Here is a 24932-nt window from a genome sequence, read left to right as displayed (position 1 = left end):
TGAGGTTAATCAATTAAAGAACAAATGCTGTCAGACAATCAAATGTCTGCAGCTACTTAACACCCCGGAGTTAACCAGTACTACATGTATGACAGTATGAGCTTAAAGGGATACTGCATCTAAAATCTTTTCAGTGTCAAATACCCCTGTTGACTTGAAATATGAAAGTTTATGACTTGCTCCTTTGTGGAAGACGGCAGTTACAATGGATTCCAGTGGTGACCCAAAAAGAAAAGAACAACACACTTTTTTCACTGCCCCATTAAAGGTGTTTATATTTAAGCTTGTAACCATCTGGGACCATCTGAATGATGAGAAATGATCGGGGAATCTGACCCATATAGTGTGCCGCAGACAACAAATGCCGGGAAGTCAAACAAATTGTCTTGAATGCTGTGTTTGGCAACGACTGTGACCCTTTCTGAGGTCAGGTTTAAAAATGAAAAACAAGACTGACGCCTTGTCCCAGTTCCATACTACACACTGATTCCAAGCAGGTTTTCAGTACGTATTGTGTTCTGTGGCTAAATGGAGCCGAAACACACAATCGAAAAAATAAGTTAACCATGGGTGGGTGGCAGCTCCGATAAAATACACGCTTATTACACACAGAAATGTATTAAATCCTAGGAAAGATATTCTGATTTGCAGTACACCTTCCCATGGGGAAGTGTGTCCAAACCTTTGGTGAAGTTTAAGTTGCCGTCTGACTAACATCTGATAGTATACAAAGTATGTTGATTTTGTTGTAGGCTAACTGCTAACAGAGTATGCTTTAGTGTTGAGTAGGTAGTATTGATTTGGGACACAGCTCAAATCAACAGCCATCGCTCTGTAGTTAGGTGCAGTGGTGCGCTGAGCTAATGGATAACACTAGCATGGCAACATGCTGATTAGCAGGTATGTTTACCGTGTGAATCATTTTCATTTAGTGTTAGTATGCTTAAAGTTGCTCTTAACACAAAGTACAGCTGAGGATGATGGGAATGTCAGTTTTGCAGCTCTTCGATGAACAAATGAACAAAAGTATTTAACTGAAATTTTGACTTGATGATGCAGCTAGAGGAAAAGTCAGACACACCTTTAAGATCTGTAGCAAATTTCCATCAGTTAATTGTTGAGATATCTCACCCTGAACAACAAACGTCTCCCTCACAGAGGCGCTAAACTTTGTCCTTTAGCTGCTAAAGGATAAGTTAAAGGATCACCAAAGTCAGAGGGACTCAACATCTGGGGACCGTGGACGTCTGTACAAAATTTCATTGCAATCCATCCAATGATGGTTGGGTTTGTTGAGTACCAAAATGGTGGAAACCACTGATCAATTGACTGCTAGCATGGTTTAAAAATATCAAGAGGTCATGTCTGACAAATTTAGAATTCTGTCTTCGGCAAAGGTTGATCCATGAAAGAAAAATGTCTTGAAACGTGATGTTACTGCTTTACAGAACTTGATTGGCCAACAGGGTGTGCTACCATAAACAATTCTGGCCTTCAATTGGTCAATCACTGTAGAATAATTATTTTCCCATGTTTTTCTTTGTCATTAATTTATTACATTATATACATTATAACATTACTATATGAATATGCTTCATACAGGATGGAACTTCATGTTTATCTTATATGAAAACAAAGGTTTCAGAAACACTCCTGAAGTGGGTTTTGCAGCGTGAATGAAAAGTCTTTTGCCAGACAGAAGCTGACGAATAGATACTAACAAAGTTTATATAATGATGCAAAACTAAGTGCCAAATCAAGTCTGCTTCATGATTAAGAGGTAATGTTTCTAGAGTCTGCTGCACATGTAATTGGGTTACATTATGCATGCAAAACAATACCAAAACTGTTCAGTGCCATGGCACTGAGGGAACATAAGATTATGTAACATCCTAATAACAGCCGAGAAACACCATTTTAGAAACAAGTAAAAAAAAAAAAAAAGATAAGCAGCAAAGAACAAGTGTTTAAAGCATCTAACGAGTCAAAACGAAACAATAAGCAATTATACCATCTCTTACATGCTAACAAATTTGCTTTGCAGCGTCTGTGGCATCAAGAAAAAGCTCATGCCAAAAAGAAGAAGACACAATCCCACTTTCTGTAGATCCCCAAAATCGAAATGATGTGACACTTGTGCAGGCACTTCTGTATATGCTGAAGATAATCTTAAAATAGTCTCATAGCAGGCTCTGGAAAAAAAACAAAAAAACCCTTCAAACAACTTTGCTGTTTCTCTCTTCGATGCTATGTGATCAGAGGTATATGGAAGTCTGCGCTGTCAAAGAGGAGAGGCCTTTTGACTGGAGAGGGATCCTTGTCAGCCTTGTGTAGGAGTTTAAAGAGTCCTGTTCCGATATTCATTGGAATCCCCATGATGATGCACTCAGACACCCCTGAAACAGGAACACAGGAAATGTTAAGACCCCAGTTAAGACATAAAGAGCAAAGTTCATTTTCAATACAGAGATGAAGTATCAGTTTACCGCAGACAGAGTCCTTTTGTCCGAAGTAGGCGGCATCAAAAAGATGATCAGCTGTTTTCTCGAAGGAGGCCAGCATGAGGACACTCTCCTTCATTTTGGCTAAACCAAACCTGGTGATTCCCAGTATCTCCCCCTTTATGGACAGAAGACAGTGTGCACTCATGTGAAACACTTCTTTAAATAGACAAAAGACACACACCACCAAGGACCGATCATGGTTTCATACCTTATAGGACATGAGATCTGCGAGAAGCATGACATGACGCCGGTCAATGCTCATTCCGTGGTTGACCATGGTGTACTGAATCTCATTGATGATGGTCGATCTAGCAGCCTCGATACCCAAGGTCCTTTCAACCTAGAAAAATACACAGAAAAGCTTGTTTGAAGAAAGCTGAGGTTATTCTATATTCTACTGTAATAATCAAGGCTGATTTGTAACTATTCAAAGTAGAGATGTGGTTAAATAAATAAAAAAATTCCCAATGCATACTGAGCCCCTGGCTTCCACCCGTGAAAATCAAGATTAATGTTTAACACTCAGGAGTGGATGTATTTGAAAATGCAGGCCTTACTTTGCAACAATGAAGATAAAATTGACTGTCAACCTCCACGGACATGGGTAAATACTTCTTTGTCCGTGTAGCCACTGATGTAAATCGCGTGTCATAAAAAATCTCTCTTCTTTTGTCAGAACCCGGGAATAAAATTGTGAGCAGATTTCAGAGTGCCTTGACATCAGTGAAGCAGTCCAAAATGAAAAAAAAAAAAAAAAGCATTTACCTGACTTTGGTTTAACGGCTGCATTTCTGACCTGCTATGAATTAATTACTTTTATATTTGTTCGAAAGAAAACAGTCAACCATTCTGTGAAACACAAAACAAGTCAAGCAGAGATCAGAGAGACTGACTCTTTTCTTACGAGATGATGATAGTTCGACATAATTTCGGTGTTGAAAATCGAAAGAGGCTGCACAAGTAGAGGTTGGATGGTCTTTCTATTATTCAGGGTTCCAACAAAGTTAAATGTAAGACTTTTTAAGACCTTTTTAATATGACATAAAATGCACTTCCAGGCCTGTTTCACCGTCATACTGGCAAAAGTACGAAAGTTTTAAAGATGGTCTAAAAAGTATTTGGTAACATATCAGTTTTCTGCAGTACTTCCCTGCAGTATATAATTGCTAATGAAATAATTAATTAAATTAACGCAACCTTGAGCTGGACAAGCAGCAGCAGATGGAAGAATGGATGAACAAATAGTTCAAAGTTCAAACTCTCACTGGTTCCGTGAAACAAACAACTGGAAGTCATGCCCATAATTCGCGACATGGCAAGGTATCATGTGGACACAATTTAATATCATTAACTACAGCCAAAAAATGACACTAAAGTTGAATCAGCACCTCTCTAAAATAGTTTGACCAAACCTTCTAACATTCATGAAGTTAACTACAGGGCTAATCTGCTAACAGCAATAGTTTTAGGTTCTAGGTGTACCAAATAAATTGGAACTTGCACCTAGACACAAGCATGATACACACGCACATATTCCTTTATTCTCTATCAATTCAGCTAATTATTAAAAATAGAAAAATATAGAGTCGGCCACTGATTGAACTGAAATCACTGTTGCCTACATTTCAGTCATGGGTTTCGGTGTCAGGGCGATCCATGCAGAGCAGGTTCACAATCTGACAGAGATGCCAGTTCGGTCTCTAAATGTGACAGATGTAGGGCAGATGTGGGGCCCAAACAATTCAGGGCTCGAATCCAAGCTACAGCGCCACAGGCTTTAAGTCTCGCTCGACTGATACCTCATATGTGTTGTTTGAAGTGGTCCTGCTTCCGTTCACTCCGTGTGTAGCCATGACCGCTCGCAGGTTGTCCCCCTCCACCAGGAGTTTGTATTTGTTCTTGCCGCTCTGTTCATCAATGTGAATGACAGCTCGGGCAACCTCTGGTATTCCTTGAACCACCACCTTCCGAGTGAGAAACGCAATGTGAACAGTTGAAAAAAAAGAAGATGGATCAGAGTAGAGATAGAACACTAAACCATGATGAGACCACACAGGAGAGAACTGTAAGATTTTGTTTACTTACAATCTCAGTCTAACTTTTGAAATATGAATAAGGTGTAAAATAAATAATGTAAGAGAAGAGAAAAATAGAAAGAAAATATATAAGCCAATATCAGTATATCATGCACCAGATTCTCACCTTAGGAAGCTCTTCTTTTAATGACTGCAACACATAGTACATGGAGCTTTTGTTGTTCTCTCGTGGAGACACACACACCACTGCCTCGCCGTGCACAGCGATGTCTCCTGGTTTCACTCGCAGCTTAGACATGCAGATAGAGTAACGCACAGTTTCTGCATTTACCTGAGAGTCGAAAAAAAAAAAAAAAAATATATATATCAGAGGCCAGGCTTCCATTGTTATTCTTACCACACAACACAAGACCTATAACGTAGCACTTCATTACCTACAGACACTAAATGTGAAAGCACTTCCAAGATTTTCTCAAGTCAGTTGCTTTAAAGGAATAGTTCTGACAACAGTCTGTGCAAACGTAAAAAGATCTGCCTAACAGCACCTCTAAAGATCACAAAAATTATGCATTGTGCTTACACATTTTTGTAAGGATTAAACAAACAAGAGATAATGTTTTTGTTAGTGGAACTTTAATGATTTTTTTTCAACCTTCGGACAGAGACAGGCGAGCCAACATTTCCAGTCTCTGTGTCAAGCCAAGCTGACCAGCTGCTGGCAATAGCTTCGTATTTACTGTACTAAAGCTAAAGAGTGTATTTACTCTCTGTCGACCTGTTCCTTTAAAGACATCACCATTAAGTGACCTGACAGAGCTAGTAGAATGAGACCACAACCGGGAAACAACAAACGGGTCTCTTGGTGAGGTTTGACTTTTTTTGATAAGACTATTAAAATCTGTGACCTGCTGTAATGTAGTTTTACAGCAACAGCTTTTAATTACAAACGGAAATAAAGTGATATTTCCAGTTTCAAAAATCACATAGTGTTGCTTTAAAGGATTGTTGTAACTTTTTAATTTCATAACTAAACTAATTTTCATAGTTTTGGCCATCGTTCCTATTTTTAATAACATCGTATTCACCAAGTTAATTGTGGAAAAGTCCGGGAGAATCTTGTATCCCAGCAATTACTTTGCGGAATGCAATGTTATCACTGATACAAAAGGAAGACCAAAACTACAAAAATAATACCCAAGTTGTAACAAACCACAATTAATCTTTAATGAATCTAGGTGAGGAGGAGGACACACTTGAAATATTCACACACTGTGTCAGTAGCAAAGAAAAAGAAAGTTGTGGTACCTCCAGTCGCAACAGTCTTATTCTCTCCAGTGACAGTTTCACCAGGATGAAACAGTCATCCGGTAGGAAAACCTCTTCAATGTATTCAGAAATCTGTAGAGGACAGCAAGTTTTTTTTAATCACAGCTCCACACCTCAATTTGTTCACATCTTAAACACAGTTACTTTCGAAACTACTGGTATCCTTTAGTCCATTACTTCTATCTTAGAGCACAGATTTATTGATAAAGGTAAAAATGTAGCAGGTTGGATTACCTCTCCAAGAAGAGTTTTCTCTATCCTCCCCTTCACCAGCCTGGCAAAGTCAGCGTCGTCTTCCACATCCAAATGGGCCGTAATTATCGGGGTGCTGAGCGGTGAGTAAAAGGCTTTCAATGGCTTATTCAAAGCAAATTGGGGATGTATTCATTACTGTGACACATTTGTGTGGCCCAGCAGAGCTCATTCTGCTAAATGCACTAATTCGGTGTCTAAACCATGGACCAACATTATACTTCAATTAAAGTGCCTTAGGCCTGCGGAGCTGCAAAACTCCTTTTAAAGAAGAAAAAAAACCCAAAACAAAACAAAAAAAATGCAGTGATGTCTGGAAGCAAATACTAAACAGAAAAAGTGCTTCCATCCAATCGAGGAGGGAGCGGTTATGAATGAGTTCTTGTCCCATCTGGCAGTGATAATTTCCAATGAATTTCAAGATGAAATGATGAGACAAAGCCGGTACTCGCCTTTGAAGGATGAAACGGCTTATTATTTTTTTCCTCTGCAGAAAACACAGAGGGAACTAAGCAACATCTCTATGATTACATATCATACCTGATGTTCTTGGAGGCATTGATGATCTCTTTGATGCGAGGCACCCCCAGAGTGATGTTCATTGATGCTACGCCAGCAAAGTGGAAGGTTTTCAGGGTCATCTGCGTACCAGGCTCTCCAATGCTCTGCGCACACAGGGCCCCTACAGCTGACCCCGGCTCCATCTGAGCTCTACATGAGTAAACACATGATAAGAAAGTCTCCGAGGTGAGTCAACTGTCATTAAACTGACTCAGCTTTCATTAAAAGTGAAACTTGGCAGTTATCACACAAAAATGGACATCATGTACGACTCTCGGTGTAGATGAGTGTTCATGTGGGGAAAAAACATGTCAATCACAACATAAAAATCTGCTACTTCTACAAGCAATTCTGGGCTCATTAATTTTTTTTGGTCTAAAAAAAAAACTTAAATTCTGATTTAAAAAAATAAATCATAAAAGAAAACGGGGGAAAGTCTGACAGTCAGCACCAACACACATGAATAGATTGATTATAGCCATGCTGGTGGCATGGATCATAGAATGCCAGTGTCAGTTGGTCAAGACTGAAATATCTCAACAAATATTGGATTGATTGTCATGAAATTTGGTATCCAGAAGTGGTCTCAAAATTTTGGACCGCACTGTGTATATACATGGTTCCCAGAGGAGGAATCCTACAGAATTTGGTGAAGTGAAGTGGTCGGGAAAAATTAGTCCTTTGATACCACAACCTTACTCTTAGTCTTGTTTTTACTTACTTTGGAGGGCATTATTAGCCACTCACTTAAATTTTTTCTAAATTTTTCTCTTAATTAAATATTACCAGAGGCACATTTTGAGCTGTCTATGTCGCACAAATGGGTATCGCATAAAAACAATGAGGCTGAGAAAAGCACTAGGACATGAGCCTTGTACCTCATGTATTTGTCTCTGCAGGTTTCAAGGAACTTCTCTAGCTGGGTGGGGGTAATGCGGTCCAGCTGATAGAGAACTTTTGGCTACAATACAAAGTAGAAAGACAAGCCGTTAGTTTCAGGTATAGCTGAGCTTAGGCATTGCTGAATGCAGCGCATTAATCTGCAGTGTTTACCTCGCTTGTTCCGTTGTCGTTGATGCCGTACTTATCTCTGGTTTTCTTGATCCTTTCTGAGATGCTCTTAATAAACTTCTTTATCTCCTACAGTTGAGGGGAGAAAATCATTTTCAGATGACTAGTCCGAGGATTCATTAGGATGTTTAAGAACAAACAATTAATACCAAACTGTATGCTGTTTGACACATGATACATTATCATGCAGTTGTTAGATACCACAGAAAACAGGTAAGACGTGGGCAATGCAACCTCCCATAAAACCCACTGGGTGATATCAGAGAGCAGTAAGATGTCAGAGTGTGAATCTAAGCACATTGGCGAAGGCTCTTTTATTGTAAAAGGGCAACAATGAGATTATTAAATAAGTTATTAATCTGTTCCAAATCCTGCTAGCACACCATTCACAATTCAGTTAAAGCACAATCCAACATGCCATGTCACGATACCTCCAGGTACTTCTCTGAGCCTGTGTCAGTTAACTCCTTCACAAGAGGGGGGGAAAGGTTCACATGTATTACTGCCAGCGCACCAATTAACTACCTGTAACTGGCTTTGAGTTCATATAATGACAGTATTTATCTGTACTCTTTAAACAAAAACGAATTACATTTTCACATCACTTCCATGTTATTCCTCTTCCTGTTTATAGCACACTGTTGTAAGCCGATAAAGACACACTGAGTCAAAGGATACTTTTTAAATCATGTTTTCTTATGGACTTGGTATGAGGTAATGTTGTAACACCACCATGATTTTCTCTCTGTACAATTAACCTGACTTTTAATAGGCTATCAGCCCACACGGAAAAGAAAGAAAGAAAGAAAGAAAGCTGTTCTAGAAAAAAAAAAAAGTTGATAATTGTAGCGCTGTGAAGACATACCTAACTAAATCTTTCTAAAAGTTTTCATAGTTTCCTGCCCTTGTGTAATTTTATTCTGAAATACAGATGGACATACAGGTGTTTTGCCACAACAGAGATTTTTCAGGTCAATTTCTTTCTGGTGTATCCAACTCCTGTACTCGCTGAAATCTCTGTTGTGTTTCTTGCTGCAGTGCAGGCAACTTCTGCACTGCCCGAAACAACAGACTGTAGTTTTATCACTTGATATTATCAAGAACCCTAAGAGAGAAACGTCCATCATCTTCGAATATATTAAATTATACACTTTTCTGTTTGAATACTAGAAAATATAATCATTATCCTTGTTACTTATTTTCGCACCTGCATTTCTTCAATGGGAACTAAAGGAACAAAAGTCAGAAGTGCGTCTCTTACGAAAACAAATAAATTACAGAAGAAATAAAACTTTCACAGACAGCACCGTGCTGTGATGAGGTTACCTCCAAGTAGCTGTCTCTGCAGCACAAGAAGTCAGCTCTCTTCATGATAGCATCTGCAGTGAGGACCAGCTCGTTTTGACTGAGTGCAGGCTCATCTTGACATGTGTAGACTGCCTGGAGGGGGACGGAGAGGAGAAAAAGGGCAATAATAGGGAGCCAACACAACTGAGGCATTCATTCACAGGTCAGCAGTTCCTGATAACTCGCTCTCTCGACACCTTGATAGATCAGGAGCGCCTGATAAATCCTCCTTATTGCATCTGAAATTACTTTAATGTGAACGCAAAGAGAAAATGAACTGCTGACTGGAACAGAAAGGTCCATCATACTCAGTCTGATCTCCATTAATGATATGCTGCTTTTGTTAAATCTAAATATAAATCACTATATTTAGTTGAACTATTACATTTACTCAGATCAGTCATGATCTTTTGGTAGATGGATGGTAATTGCCTTAGTGTCGACTGATACACGCATACTAATAATGCAATTAATGGTAATAATACTAATAATAATGATAATAACTGCTGGTGTTTTACTATGATCAATCTCCTTTATTATTCTTCAATGCTATCTGTAAAGCACCTTCATTTGCCTTGCCGATAGCAACAGAGGGTTTTCCTGGAGATTTCAGGGATCAATCTTCTGCCAGCAATTGCCACACTCACTGTTTTATACGACTGACAGACTGCTAATCACACAGTAATAACAAGAAGATACAGAAATGCCTGGGGTCCCACAGTCAATCTATTCTTGATTACAGTTATAAAAATTCCCATTCTTTTGGTTGTGACCGTATAAATTTGTGCTACAGTCACAAACTGATAAGAATGTATGAATAGAGAAAAATGCTTTCTGTCGATCAGAGGATGATAATTGATTGGAGGTTGTTTTACTACTGTGTTCACAAATATCAGTGACATAAACAAATCTTGACCAGCACCAGAAAACATTAAGAACTTGATGTATTTGTTGTCAACAGTATTTTAAAACGTGTCGGTTAATTTGGAAGTGATAGATGTTCTAATTCTGCAGGTCTTTGGTTTCAGAGATTGTGCCTTTAAGGCAACAACAAAGTAGCACATTAGAGTAGAGTAAACATGAGAAAAGACCTGAGGGTGAATACCCTTTTAACCAGAAAATCTATTCTAAACTACTAATTAAATTGCTCAGCCAACATGATCACTCTCGTGCAGTCAAAATAAATTTTGACCTCCTATAATTTCATTTAATTACCTGCGACATGATTTGACAACAAAACCTGAATTTGCTGTAATTTTAACCATTCTGTGTGTTTTCACACGAGGAGATTCTGTGGTAATGAGCTGCCTCTGTGGCTGCCAGTAGGCTTCTCGCAGTGGGAGAATATTCACACTGGTGTTCATTCTCTCAGAGCCCCAGCACATTTGAGTGTTTCAAATATTTAAAAGGCTTCCCTAAGGCTAAACTGAGCCAATGCTGTGAGACAGAGAAGCTTGTTTTTTTCCCAATGTATGGTCATGGTATCGGTCAGGGCTGATGCCACACGATGTTCTGCTGCCGGTTTTGTTTCATTGAAGTTGATATTGTTGAAACTGATTAAAGCCCAAACAATGTGTAAGAAGATACTTGAGGAGTAAAAAATTTCAGATAAAGATACAGTAACTCGTAATATACTCATTGCCAAGAGGTACTCCAGCAAGTGGTTTACTGTTCTTCTTACTTCTTATTCTTAATCCCTTCCAGCCTAAACACTCGTATGGCAGATTCATTTATTTAAGCTTTATTTATCAGGACAAAGTTGGCTGAGGCTACATAAATGAAGCAACAAGGCTTCTTCCTCTTACATGAAATCACTCCACGAAGTCAACTGATTACCTTCTGCCAAGCCAACTCTCCAGATTAGTTTGTTTGTTTTTTTACTGATAGCAAACAGACTAAACATTAGCATACCTAACACTAAGTAGTATGAAGTGCACATTCAATGTCTATGAAGGTTGAGACACAGACATAAAGACCAAACAAAACAGAAAGGAAAGGAATTACTGAAGTGAAATACGACAGCAGTAACATGAAGGGTTATGTAAAGTTTATGTGAGAGCCACATTAAGATAAATACATTTTTTTTGGCTTTCATGTTTGTTGGTGTATGTGTGGGTGTGTTTGCAGTGAGGTCAGGACATGTACGTGTGAGAGTGTTTAAGAGACCTGAAGAAAAAAATAATACCAGACAAAAAGAAAGAAATTGCCAAGCTGATTTAACTCACTCGGATGTTGTCCAGGACCCTCTTAAACTCCAGCGGCTCATCCTTTCCCTCCATTGCAGCGGGGTCCAGACCGTCGCCGCCATAAATAAACTGAATGATGTCGCCGGTGGAGCTGCGTACTGTCAGGTCGTACTGCGAGCACAAATCCTCCAAGGACTTCACCAGTCGCCTCTGTCCAAACACAGGCAGGAAATAAATATCACAGTGACACATATACGACAGACACAAGAGAGAAAAAAAAAAACAAAACAAAAAAAAAAACCCAATCAAGGTATATGTCTGAAAACACATCTGAGATGAAACCCTGGCTAACTCCTATAAAAATGTTCCAGTGTTAAGACTTATATTATATATTATATTTAATTTTCATACCGTTCCATGTAGTGCTAAAATGCTTGGTTGATAAATTGAAAGACAAATGAAGGTAATTTATAATGCAAAAGTTCTCAGTGTCTTTTTCTGTTTTTAAATTGAATGTCTCTGGGTTTTGGACTGTTGACTGGAGGTCTCCTCTGGCTCTCAGAATTTGTGATGTGGAATTTGGGTATTTTTCAGACAAAATGATTAATGGATTAATTAAAAAACAAAATCAACATAAATACTGAAAATAAAATAGTTACTTTAAAATAGCTGCATAAATGCACACCACAACTCTACTGGACTAACAATGAAGATCTTCAAGGCTAAAAGCAGATAGGCACACACACTTTGATTCAGCCCTGTGGTATCATAATGGCAACAGGCGTAGTGGTGGGGGGGTGGGGTGGGGTGCGGGTCTCAGGCATTACCTGCATGTATCCAGTCTCTGCTGTTTTCACAGCAGTGTCCACCAGGCCCTCCCGCCCAGCCATGGTGTGGAAGAAGAACTCTGTGGGTGTCAGGCCTGAATAGAAGCTGTCGGCCACAAAGCCTTTAGCAGCAGGCAGCTGTTGAAAAAGCACCATTCCATTAAGGAGGCTTCTGAGTATTCTAGAAACATGTGAAAGGCCTGTTCTTGTTATTGTTGAGGTCTCGGTTCAATGTTCTTATCCCATTCTGTTATTCTTCTACAAATGATCCTTGGGGAAGCAGAGATATGAATAAAGACAAAACAGTAATCGAATGCATTGATGTTTTTTGATTCAGCACTTCAGAGCTGATGAGAAAGTGTGAGACCTGGAAGTGACACATGTTTACAATCAAAATTCAAAATTCAAAAAAAAAAAAAAAAAAATCAATTAAAACAGGAGACGCTGGCCTCAAAGTATGTTTTTGCTATTAAAATAAAAATAAAATAACCATTGTACATCCCTGCAAACAAATCCAGAGTACAGCATGTAGGTTTCCCTTTGAGGAACATACAGCAAAATAATGAAAATAAATCAATTGGACCTTACCTTTGAATGCTTTTCAAAGTGAGGCAAGGAACGATTCTCAAAACCATCAGGTACTCGCGAGCCACTTATGGCCTGCTGGCCCACACAGGCAATCATCTGAGAGATATTAATGAAGGATCCTGTGTGTAAGCAGAGGAGACGATGGAAAAGGTGACACACAGTACACACACGAAAAAATAATAATAATGCTAACACAAGAAGTATAACACACAAAGATTCCCAATTAAGAATCAATTTTAGCAGAAGAGCAGTGATGATTTATTTGTTGTGTTAGATGCAAAATAGGTTGTTGTTGTTTTTTTTTTTTTTTTAACAGAAGCAGAAACCAATTCACTTGGATTTTATCATCCCAACACACACACCTATTTATAAATTGGGGGACAACTTGTTTCCTGGATAATTATGGCTCTCTCCCTACCAGGACCTGCTCCAAAAAGGTGTCAAGTAATAATTGAAAGTGAAGAGAACAGTTGGGCAAATGCATAAATGAGCTGCTGAATGCCTTTAACAATAACCAATTAAAGTGTAGAGTGGTCGTGACACAAATTAGTTTTAACTGATTTTTGTTTTTATTCTGTTCACAATCAATTAACACAGACTAATTCAGAAAGCACCCAGATAGATTCTTGGTGCTGAAAGAATTAGTTAATCAATATACTAAAAGGCAGTTAAGAATCAAATCGTTTTTCATTTATCTAGCAACAGAGCTTCACTATTTTCAGTTCCTCAAATGTGAAGATTTGGTGACTGTGTTTTTATATCCTTATAGATTAATATGAAATTATTTATTGAAATGAGTTTTCTTTTGTTATTCTAAACTACTACAATTCAGTCAATGTGTTATTCCATTTTGATGCTGCCACTGAAAAACATTTTGAGATATTTTTTTGTGTACTTTGCCCCAACACCCGACTAAACCATTACCACAACACTGACGGCATATTTCTTTATACTGCATCATTTGTTTTCTTTGAGTTAAGAAGATTTATTTGTACAGGCAGCTGATAATGACAGATAACTTCTGTTCTTACTATAAAAGGTTTTCGTGTCATCGCTACCTGTCTGAGGCAGAAGTGATTTGCCGTTTTCTTATTTTGGTGTCTACACATGTAGAACACTGATATCAGAGAACAGGGGTCAGATGATGAGTAACCCGAAGTTCTCTTTGATTTCTTGTGTTTGTTTCAGTGTCTCACTTTGAGGATTGCTGAGGTTATCAGAGAGCGGGGGTTAGAGGATAAGTAACCTCAAGTTTTGTTGGCAGAAAAAATTTAGAAAAAAATTTATTATAATTCTGACTGTTATCTTTTGCTTGCTCAGCCATACTGATACCGATCACACTCAAACTTTACATATCCAAAGATTTCTCTAGTTTTTTCCTCTACTTTTGAGAGAGAAAGTTTGTCCTTTCTCAGTCTAGATATCTACAACTGGTAGCGCTTATAAGCCGAACAAAATTAGACTATCCTGATTTCTCTGACTCTCTACTCAGGCCTTTCTTCTTTATGTTCCTGTGTCAGACCTTTTTTCTCTGTTAATTCCCTCATTTGTCACTTTTTTTTTTTTTTAACACAACACTAAAAAAGTGCTAAAAAAATAAAGACATGTCCTAGCATAGATCACAGTGAGGGCTGACACTGGCTGTTCTACAGGAAGAAAGTGTTATCCCTCATGCAGGACTCTCCATATCTTTATTTTCCCTCAGTATTATTTAGGGAAAGAGTATTGTACTGTAGCCTGTAATGTTGTTGACAATCTTTTTATCTCCTGCTGTGGTTCCTTCATTGCCTCTGCATTCAAACAAGATTTTATCTAAGAATATAAAGAATCAAAGTAAGATCTTAATTGTTAGTCAAGTTACCTTTCCAGCTAGCTTACCTTTGGAGCCACAAAGAGCCATGATGAGAGGGCTGTTGCTCTTGTCCAGCTCCCTGAGGCAGGCGCTGCCAGCTCGGTCTCTGATGACAGACAGCTCTCTCAAAATGAGAGCCTATTGACAAACACACATAAAATAAAATAACCTTGGTTGTTGATAAACATACATTAAGTAAAGGTCAAACCACAAGGATAAAGGCTTTTTTCGTAAACATGTTTGTAGCCTTTTGAAAGAGCTGTGCCCCTATTACTGCAAATGTTTGAATCCATAGCGACTGAGATGTGACCAACTGAGATATGATACCATTCATATCATACGAGCATTTGTGAAATATCTACAATAATCGCTTTAAATCTCAAGTTTGGAGGGATATAAAGGGAGGAAATGGACTGATGTAGAAAGAAAAAGTGCAAAACCAAAAAAGTAATTGAATCCTTAACGAGCAGTACTCGATTATGGTAATGCATCAACAAACTTGCAATCTGTGACCTCATGAATTTTGAGCAGATCAAATACAGCATTCAATAAAAAATCTGAAATATTTATGGAAATTCTTTGCATATATTGATTGGTGTAGAAACACAACTATTGAGGACATCTGGTTTTAGGCAGAGGAAGAAGATTTCAAGGAAATACATTAAAATGTAAATTACTTCCCGGAGCAGGGGATTATGGATCTTGCTCTGTTTTTTTTTTTTTTTTCCTCCAAACTTCAAGTTTATTGTTACAGCAGCTTTCTAGACATCTACTAGAACTGGGTTTTGTGTTTTCTTTCTACATTACATAAAGGATTTGTTTGAATACTGATTCAATTCAAATATTTTAACAGGTGCTAATGGCTTTATTTCTTCACACATATGGTAGGAAAAGTTGTCAAAAGGTGAAATGTTTCAAATATATACAGTATCTTACAGCATTATTGCATAGGTGTGTTAGTGAGATGCTACCGCAGCAATGGTGGCTCGTTTACTTGTGCATACAGTTTGGTCAGATTAATAACAGTGTATATACTTCTGAGACGTAGCCAGTGCGTCCCGTCTGCTCAAGATGAGAGACTGACCCATACTGGATTTTTAAGCAATTGCTGATATCAATATTTAAGAGTTTAAAAACTAAAATAATGAAATATCAGCATATTTCCTTTTTATATGAACATATAACATAAACAAACATTTTTGATGAGACATTTGGTCATTAAAGAATTGAGTGCGACATTTTACAAATTGAAAAATCAACGTGTCAATGCTTTCAGGTGGACACACCATGTAATGCCGACTTCAGACTGACTTGGTGTCATTTCTAACATCAGCTTGTTCTTTTAGCACCTCAGCTCAGCTGTTGCTTAACTTCACTGCTTGTCAACTAATTTAACTAATCACCAATTAATTCATAAATTCACAAATTAATTTTCCACTCCAGGCTTCCTTCTTAATAACATCTGTTAGTCTCTTTTGAATTTTCAATGAAAGTGAGTCATCCACACCTCTGGTGACTCAGCACCAGTCTGGATTTTCAGTAAATGTTGTGGGGGTGGGAAGTGTCATGTGGTGCAGTGTGCATGCGGCTGATTGAATAAGAGGTTGCAATGAGGATCCAGATAACTTAAATTTAAATTCACCTGGATGGGTATATATTCCATGTGTGAATATGTGCTGTCACACCTACCTCCAGGGTCTCCTCCGCTGTGCAGCCCGGCTGCTGCTGCAACTTGCCCGTCTGCAAAGCTTCGATGTATTCGTCACACTTCTGGTAGCCATCATCCAGCAGGTCCTGTTTGGCCTTCAGCAGACCCTGGCCCGGTGTCACGTCACCAATTCCAATAGAAAAGCCTCGGTTGGCTGAGAGTTGGGGGTTCAAAAATATTAACTTAAGTTACATTCAATATCGCTATAGATCATCCAGCATCCAGTTTGTAGAAGTGAGAATAACTACTACTCTAGTTCCAAACTACAATAGAGAGTCACTGATTCTATAACAACTTTTTTAGGTTTATTTCTGCAGAGATTGACAGATATCTCACTTATGAGATACATGTTGTGAAAGCCCTGGAGACAACTTACAAAGATACACTGGAGCGAGTCTTGCCAGGCGGGACATGGCATTGGCAGCCTCCAGCTGTCCCCAGTCTCTCAGCAGGATGTAGAAGATGTTGTTCTTGGAGCCGGATCCCAAGGTGCCCTTGTCCATGCTGCCACACATAAGCTCACTGTTGTGGATCACCACGACTGAGAAGGTGACAAGGGAAATGTGACAGGTATTGACGCCATTAGGTCCCAGAAGAGAAACACGACCAAGGTGAACTAGAGTTACCACTTTGCGGTTGAATGCCTCCACCAACAAGTCAAGCTGCAGTTTAAATCCATGTCTGCCCAGAATTATATAATATAGTGGAGAGAAGCCTTAAAGGGATTTTAGGGATATACATAAATAAAATTGATGTGACTTGACTTTGTTGTTCTTGTTCTGCTGTACATCTGCTGTATTAATGTGTAAGTTCACTGACAGAACCAATAAAACAGTCAAAATCATTGTCTGTTTTTACACGTTTGGCCGATAAAGCTGATTCCAATAGAACACAAAGTTGTTGCCATGACAGGGGACAATGCCTCAAATAAAGATGTTGCTGCAAAGAAGCAAGAAATTCTAAACCGTGAATGCGTCACACACACACACACCTTCGACCTGGCAGAATAGAAGAGCTGTTCAATCACCACAGTTTCAAGGTGGGCACCCACGGTTAGTGTCACAGGTATGACCAAAAATGTGTATTATGAGGGTTAGACCACCAAAATCTAATCAGTTCATCCTTAGTTAATGCCAAATTTGAAGAATGGCGTTCATGAAAATGGGACAGACGGGACAGAAAACATGAAAACACAATGCCTCAGGCCACAGCTGTCACAGTGTGGTGCATGCCAGCAGACATCTCAGGCACCTGCTGATGTTTGAGAGTAGTAATGAAAGCTGGAACACATTCAACTAATAATCATTGGAGGGAACACTGAGCTAGTTTTTGGGAGAAGGAAAAAGGATTTGAAGGAATTATAATGACAAAGCTAAGGAAAAAAATAGGCTGATCCTCTTAAGAAGAAGAACATTACATACAGTCCTCCTATTATCATTTAAATGAATTTTTGTTTTACATATGTGGAATGTATTTGTTAACTGTAACCCATTATTTGTAAAGTGATATTACTTTCATATTGATCAAATAACCTTGCTCTTGTGTCTGAGCGTGCACGAGTTTCTGCAGCTGTACACCGCTGCAAATAAAGAGATCACAATCACCTGAAAATAACATTAAACATCACAACAACATTTTAAATGTATATGTCCAGCGGACATTTTTACTAAAGAAACTCACATGAGTCATTATGACAGAGATCCTCTCCCTTGCCACAGTACTGTTTGCCCTTGGTCCGCAGGTTGGCCTTGACTGGACATTCCTTACTTGGCTTCAGAATGAGGCTGAAAATCTGTTTGCCTGTCCAGAGAGCCATGGGCTGATGGGGACACAGAAAAACATGAGTGGCAGGTCACAAACACAGAGTTATGCAACAGGCTCACCGCAGAGTGGAGTACCTTCATTATAGCCGGTCGGGGGAGAGAGACCCTGATTTTCTCATCTTTGCCCACCAGGATCGCGGCAACTATCTGACAGGCTTTTGATCTGTCAAAGAAGGTGTCCTTCAGCGTCAAGAGGTAGGCCCCTAGGAGGTAGAAATGTGCTACAAGATTAATGGAAATGAATATAGTCGATTTTCAAATATGGCTGAAGTGCTCCCCCATCAGGTACAAAATAATTTAAAAAAACCACATTCAAATATTTTACGTTGAATTATGTTATTAAAGCTTTTAGTGAATATTTTCTTATACCATTAGAGACCTCTCTTCCACATTTAACATCACATATGCTTTTCCAGGTATACGTATGTTCTGGAAATGAAAGTTTTCCCTTTCATCATGGATAAATGAGCAAAGGAGCACTGTGAATGGCTGCCACACATCATGGCGCTGACCTGTCAGAAAGTCCTGAATAGCAGCAATCAGAGGTTCGCCATTTCTCGGAGTAACAAGATTAGCTTTTGTCTGGAAGAAAAGATAACAATTTGTGTCAGGCTGCAGTCAATTTCCTATGAACAATGCAGTCCCAGAAGGCAGCTTTTCAATGCTGAACGTCAACACTGACAGGTGCCTGTACACTACATGTGTTGTGAAGATGCGTACCCCCATCAGGACCAGGGCTTCAGCTTTGGCTTCTTCAGTCTGAGGTAGATGAAGGTTCATTTCGTCACCGTCAAAGTCGGCATTGTAGGGGGTGCACACACACTCATTGAATCTAAACGTTCTGTGAGGTTTTACTCTGGCCTGTGTATTTGGGAAGAGGAAGAAAAACAAAAAAACAATCTCATACATAAAGAAGCAACTAAACAGATCAGAGTGAAAAGAAAATGAAAACTAAATTCAACTTGGCAAGTTTCACTACATTCAGATCAGTTTATCAAAACTCTGGTACACTAACTTGTTTAGCTCAGCTTACTGGGACTGATGATAGCAGAAAATTATTATAATTACTACAATTATAACTATCTATTTTGTTCCAATCTGTTACAGATTGCTGTCAGACACCTGTGCCTCATCAGTGCACAGCACAATTATTTTTGTTCAGTAGATTAAGTTCTGATGGGAGCAAAAAAGTGCAAAGATTATTTTACTTCAATTTCTCTGTCAGAAACTTTTTCTTTAATATTTGTCCATCTTTCCTGTTCAATAGATAAAAGCTGTGACTTTTGTACTCAGCAGAGAGCATGAAAATTGCTTTTGTGGAGGATTGACAACAAGTATTAAGATGTGCACCAACTAAACTGCGGTTAATTGACATTGTAAACAACTTAGTTTAATAAAATTAAAGCTCATGCAGATATTCTTCCTGTGTTGGTAGGCACACTAAGTCTCTTTCTCCAAACCACTTTCATTGGAGTTGTAGGTCAAAAACTAAACTTACAATGTGGGCCATGATGCTGAGTTTGTGCAAAGAGGGTTGTCGATTGAAGAGGACGATGTCTCCGTCTATAAGGTGCCTTTCAACCACATCACCGAACCTCAGCTCCTGAGCGATCTTTTCGCGGTTTCCGTATTTCAAAAACCTGGCACACAGAGGGAATTCATTTTTTATTTTTTTTTGTGGTGAACTAAATCAGCTAAATACTGGTTTTAATTTGCCACAGAAAGAGCCAGACTCACCTTTTCATCTGTGTGTGACGATTCTGAATGAAGTTGGCTCCAGGGTGAACTTCGGGACCGTTGCGAACAAGTTTTCTCATGAGCTCCAGATTGGCCTTGTTCACCTATAACATAGTATCAAATTTTGTTAACCTAAGATCTGGCATGGAGGTGGTTGTTTAGTGTATTTGTTGTAGACATGGAGCTGGGCTTACCCTCTCTGGGTACGTCAGGATTTTGGCCACATGTACTGGGACGGCCACCTCATCGATCCTCAGGTTTGGGTCGGGAGAAATGACAGTTCTGCCAGAGAAGTCCACTCTTTTCCCGGAGAGGTTTCCTCTGAATCGACCTGAGTTATCACAGTAAATACGTCAGTCAGTCCGCAATTCAGAACATGCGCCTTGTTTTTGAAATTCAGTTGTATGAGGACAAAATTTTCACTTGCCTAGTGCCAAATTTCCAATTTGCCAAACATGTGTCTTAGGCAGATAAATCAATCGATATCACAACTCACACAGGCTGCCAATATTTGAGACGATAATATTGAAATGCCAAGATAAAAATAACTCTCTCCTTGTTTCTCGTGCAGTGTGTGAGTGAGTAAGTTTGAAATTAGTATCTACAGAGTTAATCATGTAGAGTGTCCAAATTACAAAAAAATAAAGCAAAAACAAAAACAAAAAACATTTGAATACTGGTGAAATCACAGGTTTTAATATACACTATACCTTGCTTCCCCTTGAGTCTCTGCACAAAACCTCTGGTCCATTTCTTAGGTGCCATGTTGAGGGGGATTCCAGAAAGCTCGCTGTTGATGTAAAGGGCACACTGCAGCTGGAGGAAGTCCCAGTCCTCCATGATCATCTGAGTCTTAGCCCCCGTCATACGATGCTGGATGATAAAATAGTTTTGTTAATGTGGGCTGTCGTCATGAAAAGGAGATCTGACAACTGCATTTCAGATGTCTTAAGAGTTGTAAGGCTGATAATTAAGTGTCAGCTCAAGGCCTCAACAGTCATTCAATAACGACCGAGTGCAGCGTCTTGGTTGAATTTGAATCAGACCACTCTAGAAACAAAGTAGTTTGAGTGAGCAGGTTGTAAGTGGAGGAGAGATTTCCTCATTTATTGGACCCAGTGTTTGCTCTCTGGCTTCACTGTTAAGGAGTTGTATGCTGTGTGAAATGTGATTCATTCTAGTAATAATTTAATATTTTTCTTTTCTAAAGACTGATTATATCAGTATCTTATGGCCAGCTTGCCCACAGCACCTCATTATTTCTAAATCAGACCAGAGGCTTATGTCTTATACGAATACTGTATAAGTAACCAATGTCAGAGACGGACACCAACCTTTTTGATAACGTCATTGAGGAAGATTATCTCCGTGAGCTTCATAGTGAGGTCGTCCTCGTTGGTGCCCGACTTCAGGTCGCTGACCACAGAGGGTCGTATGCAGAGAGGTGGCACCAGGAGGCGGGTGAGGATGAGGTCCGCAGGTTTCCCTGCCTCAGGATTCATCAGAAGCAGGTGAATGTCTTCCTGTGGAATCCTCTTGAACAGGTTCAGCACAACCAATGGGTTCAGGTTTTCCTATAAAAGAAGTGATGTTCAAGGCAAAATGAGGCTAAACACAGGGTTGTACAGCGCTTCTACTTAGGGCTTTTTTTTGATAATAATACTTATTTCCATACCTTACTTACCATAGTTTTCTTCGTATAGTTAAAAATGCCAAACTTCTCAATGACTGCTGTTAAAAAATTAGCAATTTTTTCTGAATTACATGATAAAATAAGTCAGCGAACAATGACTAAATCAGAATCTGACCAATCATTCAAATCCAACTTTAAACACATATTTTGCCAGTAAGCAAAAAATAATTGCAGTTTGATACCCAGCCCCATTCCTGCTGAACTTCCTATTCTTGAAAGGCACTCTCAGTTGCCACATACCACAGCTTGGTATGACGCCAACTGCACAGTGTGAAACAGAGTAAAAAGCTCACCTGCGCTCTGCTCAGCAGAGGTTCCACCACTTTGTTGTGCTCGATGGCGATATCAAAGGACTGCAGGAACTCTGACACGAAAGGATCCACCACCTTCTTTGTTGTTTTATACTTCTCATGGATGATCTTAAGCAGCCCGCACTTTTTCACTGGTCCTGTAAAAGGTAAAAGAGACATCGGACTCATCTTTTCCATTTATCACATCAGGATGACTGGCTAAAAAAAAAAAAAAGTTAGTGTCAGAGAGGTAATATAAGACCTACAAAAAAAAAAAGTATTTTCTCACCATTGAAAGCGGAACAGCTCAGACAGATTGTCCTTTTGCGGCATTTATCAGAGATCTTCTTCTTCAACCCTCGTTTCTGGAGATAGGCCAGGTTAGGCCGTTTCAAGTGATCTGTGAACTGCAGTTTCTCCTCTTTTGTCAGCATTATGCTGGAACATGTCTTGCAAATCATCTTGACACGTGACAAAATAAAATTAGAATTAATAGATTAGAATGAGGGAACTGAATCAATGTCTCATACAAATGCTTAAATGATTAAAGTGGAGATTATGGCTGCACTGATATAAACATATGGAAAATAATAAGGTCAAGAATTTACTATATACATAATTAGGATAAAACTATATAAGATTTTTGACTTATTTACTTGTTTGGGAGATTGAAAAGAGTGAGCTTCAGGATACACACACAATTCTCATTCTGCCTCTTCTAATTTTGATACTCTAGTGACACCTAAAGGAAAAAATATATTGCTGCTTTCTGCACTCCAGTTAGAGGTACCTTGATCAAATCAATTTTTGCAAAATCAGTGGTTCTTCCTGCACAGGTCGTGACATTACCCTGAAGGTTGACCTCCATACCGATCATGCTAACCATCACAATGTGTGAGTTTCCAAGTGACTGATGTTAAATTATACACCATCTCATTGTTTATCCAGCTACCCTTTGAATGTATTGTGGACACTGCAGTATGTTCCATTTCAAAAACAACGCTAATAACACTTGCCTGTAAGATTCCTATGATGGCTTTGAAATAGCCAACATGAAAACATGGCAGCTCCAGATCCAGGTAGCCATAATGTCCCAAACAATCTGCCAGATTCTTTCCACATGTCAGACAAGGTCGGTCTTTCTCACTGGTACCCTGCAGAAAACGTGGCGGGGAATGGAGAAGCTCCAAGTGTGAGGGTGGTCAATGGCTGAATGACATTATTCAATATAATCGTAGTGTTTGACAGTTGTTCCTAAATAGGTGCAGACTGGACTATGTCAGTCATATGGTTATCCCTGTGGAGTTATACCTACACCACTTTGATGCAGTGGTGTGCAACAGGTGATCAATTACTTTTTTATCAAAATCTCAAGATTTTAGAGGGAGATACAAAACTCTTCATATAATGAACTTCAAGTTCCATAATATTGTGTTTGGTGGTCCAAATAACAGAAATAAAAGCAGAGATCTGCAAGCAACATCAACTAAATCTAGTTATGACAGAGAGTAGAGATTAGGTGTAAAAGTTCCACAGGAAATTTAGGCACAAGACAATAGACTATGTGAATATAATAAACAATAGGAAAAATAAGAAAGTTAGGTGTGTGGGATGTGGGGTGTTTGTGTCTGTGTCGTACCATACGGTGGTCCAACACTCCATAGGCCAGTGGAGTGTGTTTAGTGTCTTGACTGTACAGATTTTTACTGACCACCTGGATGTGAGCCTGCTGACGCATCTGCTCAGCAGATTTCATCCCAAAGCAGATGTGGCTTCTGTAAACCAACGCAAAGAGTAAAAGCAAAGAAAATCACAGGGCTAACCAGTTGAAATCACAACAACAGGATAAATTCTGCTTTCATGTCATATCAGCAGCACTGCTTGAGCAAACCAACTGCTTGCACTGTTTAAGTATAACTGTTTTGACATACCTTTCTACACGACTATAAGCCATAAGAAGTAATAAGAAGTAGAGTAAACTAAAAAAAAAGAATTCTACTAATCAGACTTTATTATATATACAGAATTTTTCATATTTCACACAGCGCACAAGTGAGCTAACGTGTCAGGTGTGAAGGTTAACCACACTGAATTATTTGGCAGTTTGGTAGCTCTATCCTCCAGTATTCTTTAATATTAATGTATTAAACAACTTGTCAATATAAGTCACGTTGCAAAATGAGTGGCTAACCGACGAGCTAGCAGTGTCCCTCGGTCTGTTATACTCACATTTTCTTAGCCACGTCTGTCTCTCTGAACTGCTCCTTCACCATTTTGGCAGCTTCAACTATACAAATAACAACACAGATAAGTAAACTGTTATCTTATCCTCATTCCAGCAGGCTAAGCTTCATGTGTAACAAGCACGCTGTCACTTGGCTTCCCCATGTTGTGGAAATGCTAGCAGCCAGCGACATGCAGACGATGAAGTTAGTTTCCGATTCGTAGCTTCCGATTTGGCAGTTAAGGGGAAAGTTCAGGAGAACTTGACACTGTTTTTTTTTTTTTTGTACCTCTTACTGTTGAGAAAGACTGTACCACTTTGGACATAGTCTTAACAGTCTGAAACCGACTTTCAGAATTGTGAAAATTAATGAAAATGAGTTGTCCTCTCTAGATGTGAATAAAGCAGTGACATCTCCCCTTTTTGCATTTTCAAAAATTTTATAAATGTTTCACAAGCCTGAAAGTGGGTTTCACTTAAACTAAAATGTCTAACATGCTTTCTCCATAGTAGCTATGTGCTCAGTACTGAGTTAAATTTCCCTTAAATTTCCCCTTAACTGCCAACTCGGAAGCTACGAATCGGAAGCTAACTTCAGTGCACTGACATGCAGTGTGTTGTTAGCATGTGAGCCACGGTAACGCTGCCTTCAGGGTTCGTCAGTTATCTACTAATCTTAGTCCTTAATCGTCAAGAAGTTGACAGGATGTGTCTTTTGGAGAGCATAGAGGAAAACTGTATGATGTCTCCATACGAAAGTAAGACTTCATCTTTAACTAATGAAGTATTTGAAACATTACCAATTGCATGTGCGCATCCCTCGTCTTCTGTGACAAAACGTACTTATGCTAGCGTGATATTAAAGCGCCAAATAATTATTTTTTCATCGTGTCGTCTACTCGCTGTT

At 39.0% G+C, this 24932-nt stretch overlaps 1 protein-coding gene across 2 annotated transcripts; it reads right to left on the bottom strand.

Moving 5' to 3' along the window:
• Nucleotides 1–1533: 1533 nt before the first annotated feature.
• Nucleotides 1534–24216, bottom strand: polr3a (polymerase (RNA) III (DNA directed) polypeptide A). 2 transcript variants are annotated; one of them, XM_023413388.2, is made up of 32 exons: nucleotides 24031–24216; nucleotides 23441–23576; nucleotides 22818–22955; nucleotides 22091–22262; nucleotides 21805–21959; nucleotides 21153–21392; nucleotides 20529–20691; nucleotides 20013–20149; nucleotides 19819–19922; nucleotides 19580–19721; nucleotides 18802–18942; nucleotides 18594–18663; nucleotides 18157–18284; nucleotides 17939–18077; nucleotides 16635–16799; nucleotides 16240–16412; nucleotides 14577–14688; nucleotides 12699–12817; nucleotides 12111–12248; nucleotides 11323–11493; nucleotides 9077–9190; nucleotides 8182–8217; nucleotides 7733–7819; nucleotides 7558–7640; nucleotides 6659–6829; nucleotides 6101–6194; nucleotides 5846–5938; nucleotides 4707–4871; nucleotides 4304–4468; nucleotides 2713–2844; nucleotides 2487–2619; nucleotides 1534–2396 (listed from the first exon to the last, which is right to left on the bottom strand). In XM_023413388.2, exons 1-32 carry the CDS (start codon nucleotides 24072–24074, stop codon nucleotides 2248–2250), a joined length of 4209 nt encoding a protein of 1402 aa, XP_023269156.1. In that variant the 5' UTR covers nucleotides 24075–24216; the 3' UTR covers nucleotides 1534–2247. The 2 variants fall into 2 exon arrangements, with proteins under 2 accessions (XP_023269156.1, XP_023269157.1); XM_023413389.2 differs by lacking the exon at nucleotides 8182–8217.
• Nucleotides 24217–24932: the final 716 nt, after the last annotated feature.

The sequence above is a fragment of the Seriola lalandi genome, unplaced genomic scaffold (assembly GCF_002814215.2).
Source record: "Seriola lalandi dorsalis isolate HSWRI2012SDOR001 ecotype SW California unplaced genomic scaffold, Sedor1 jcf7180002054516, whole genome shotgun sequence".
In the NCBI taxonomy this organism is placed as follows: Eukaryota; Metazoa; Chordata; class Actinopteri; order Carangiformes; family Carangidae; genus Seriola; species Seriola lalandi.
Note: the sequence above shows the minus strand (reverse complement) of the source record. Positions and strands in the feature narration are given on the sequence as shown.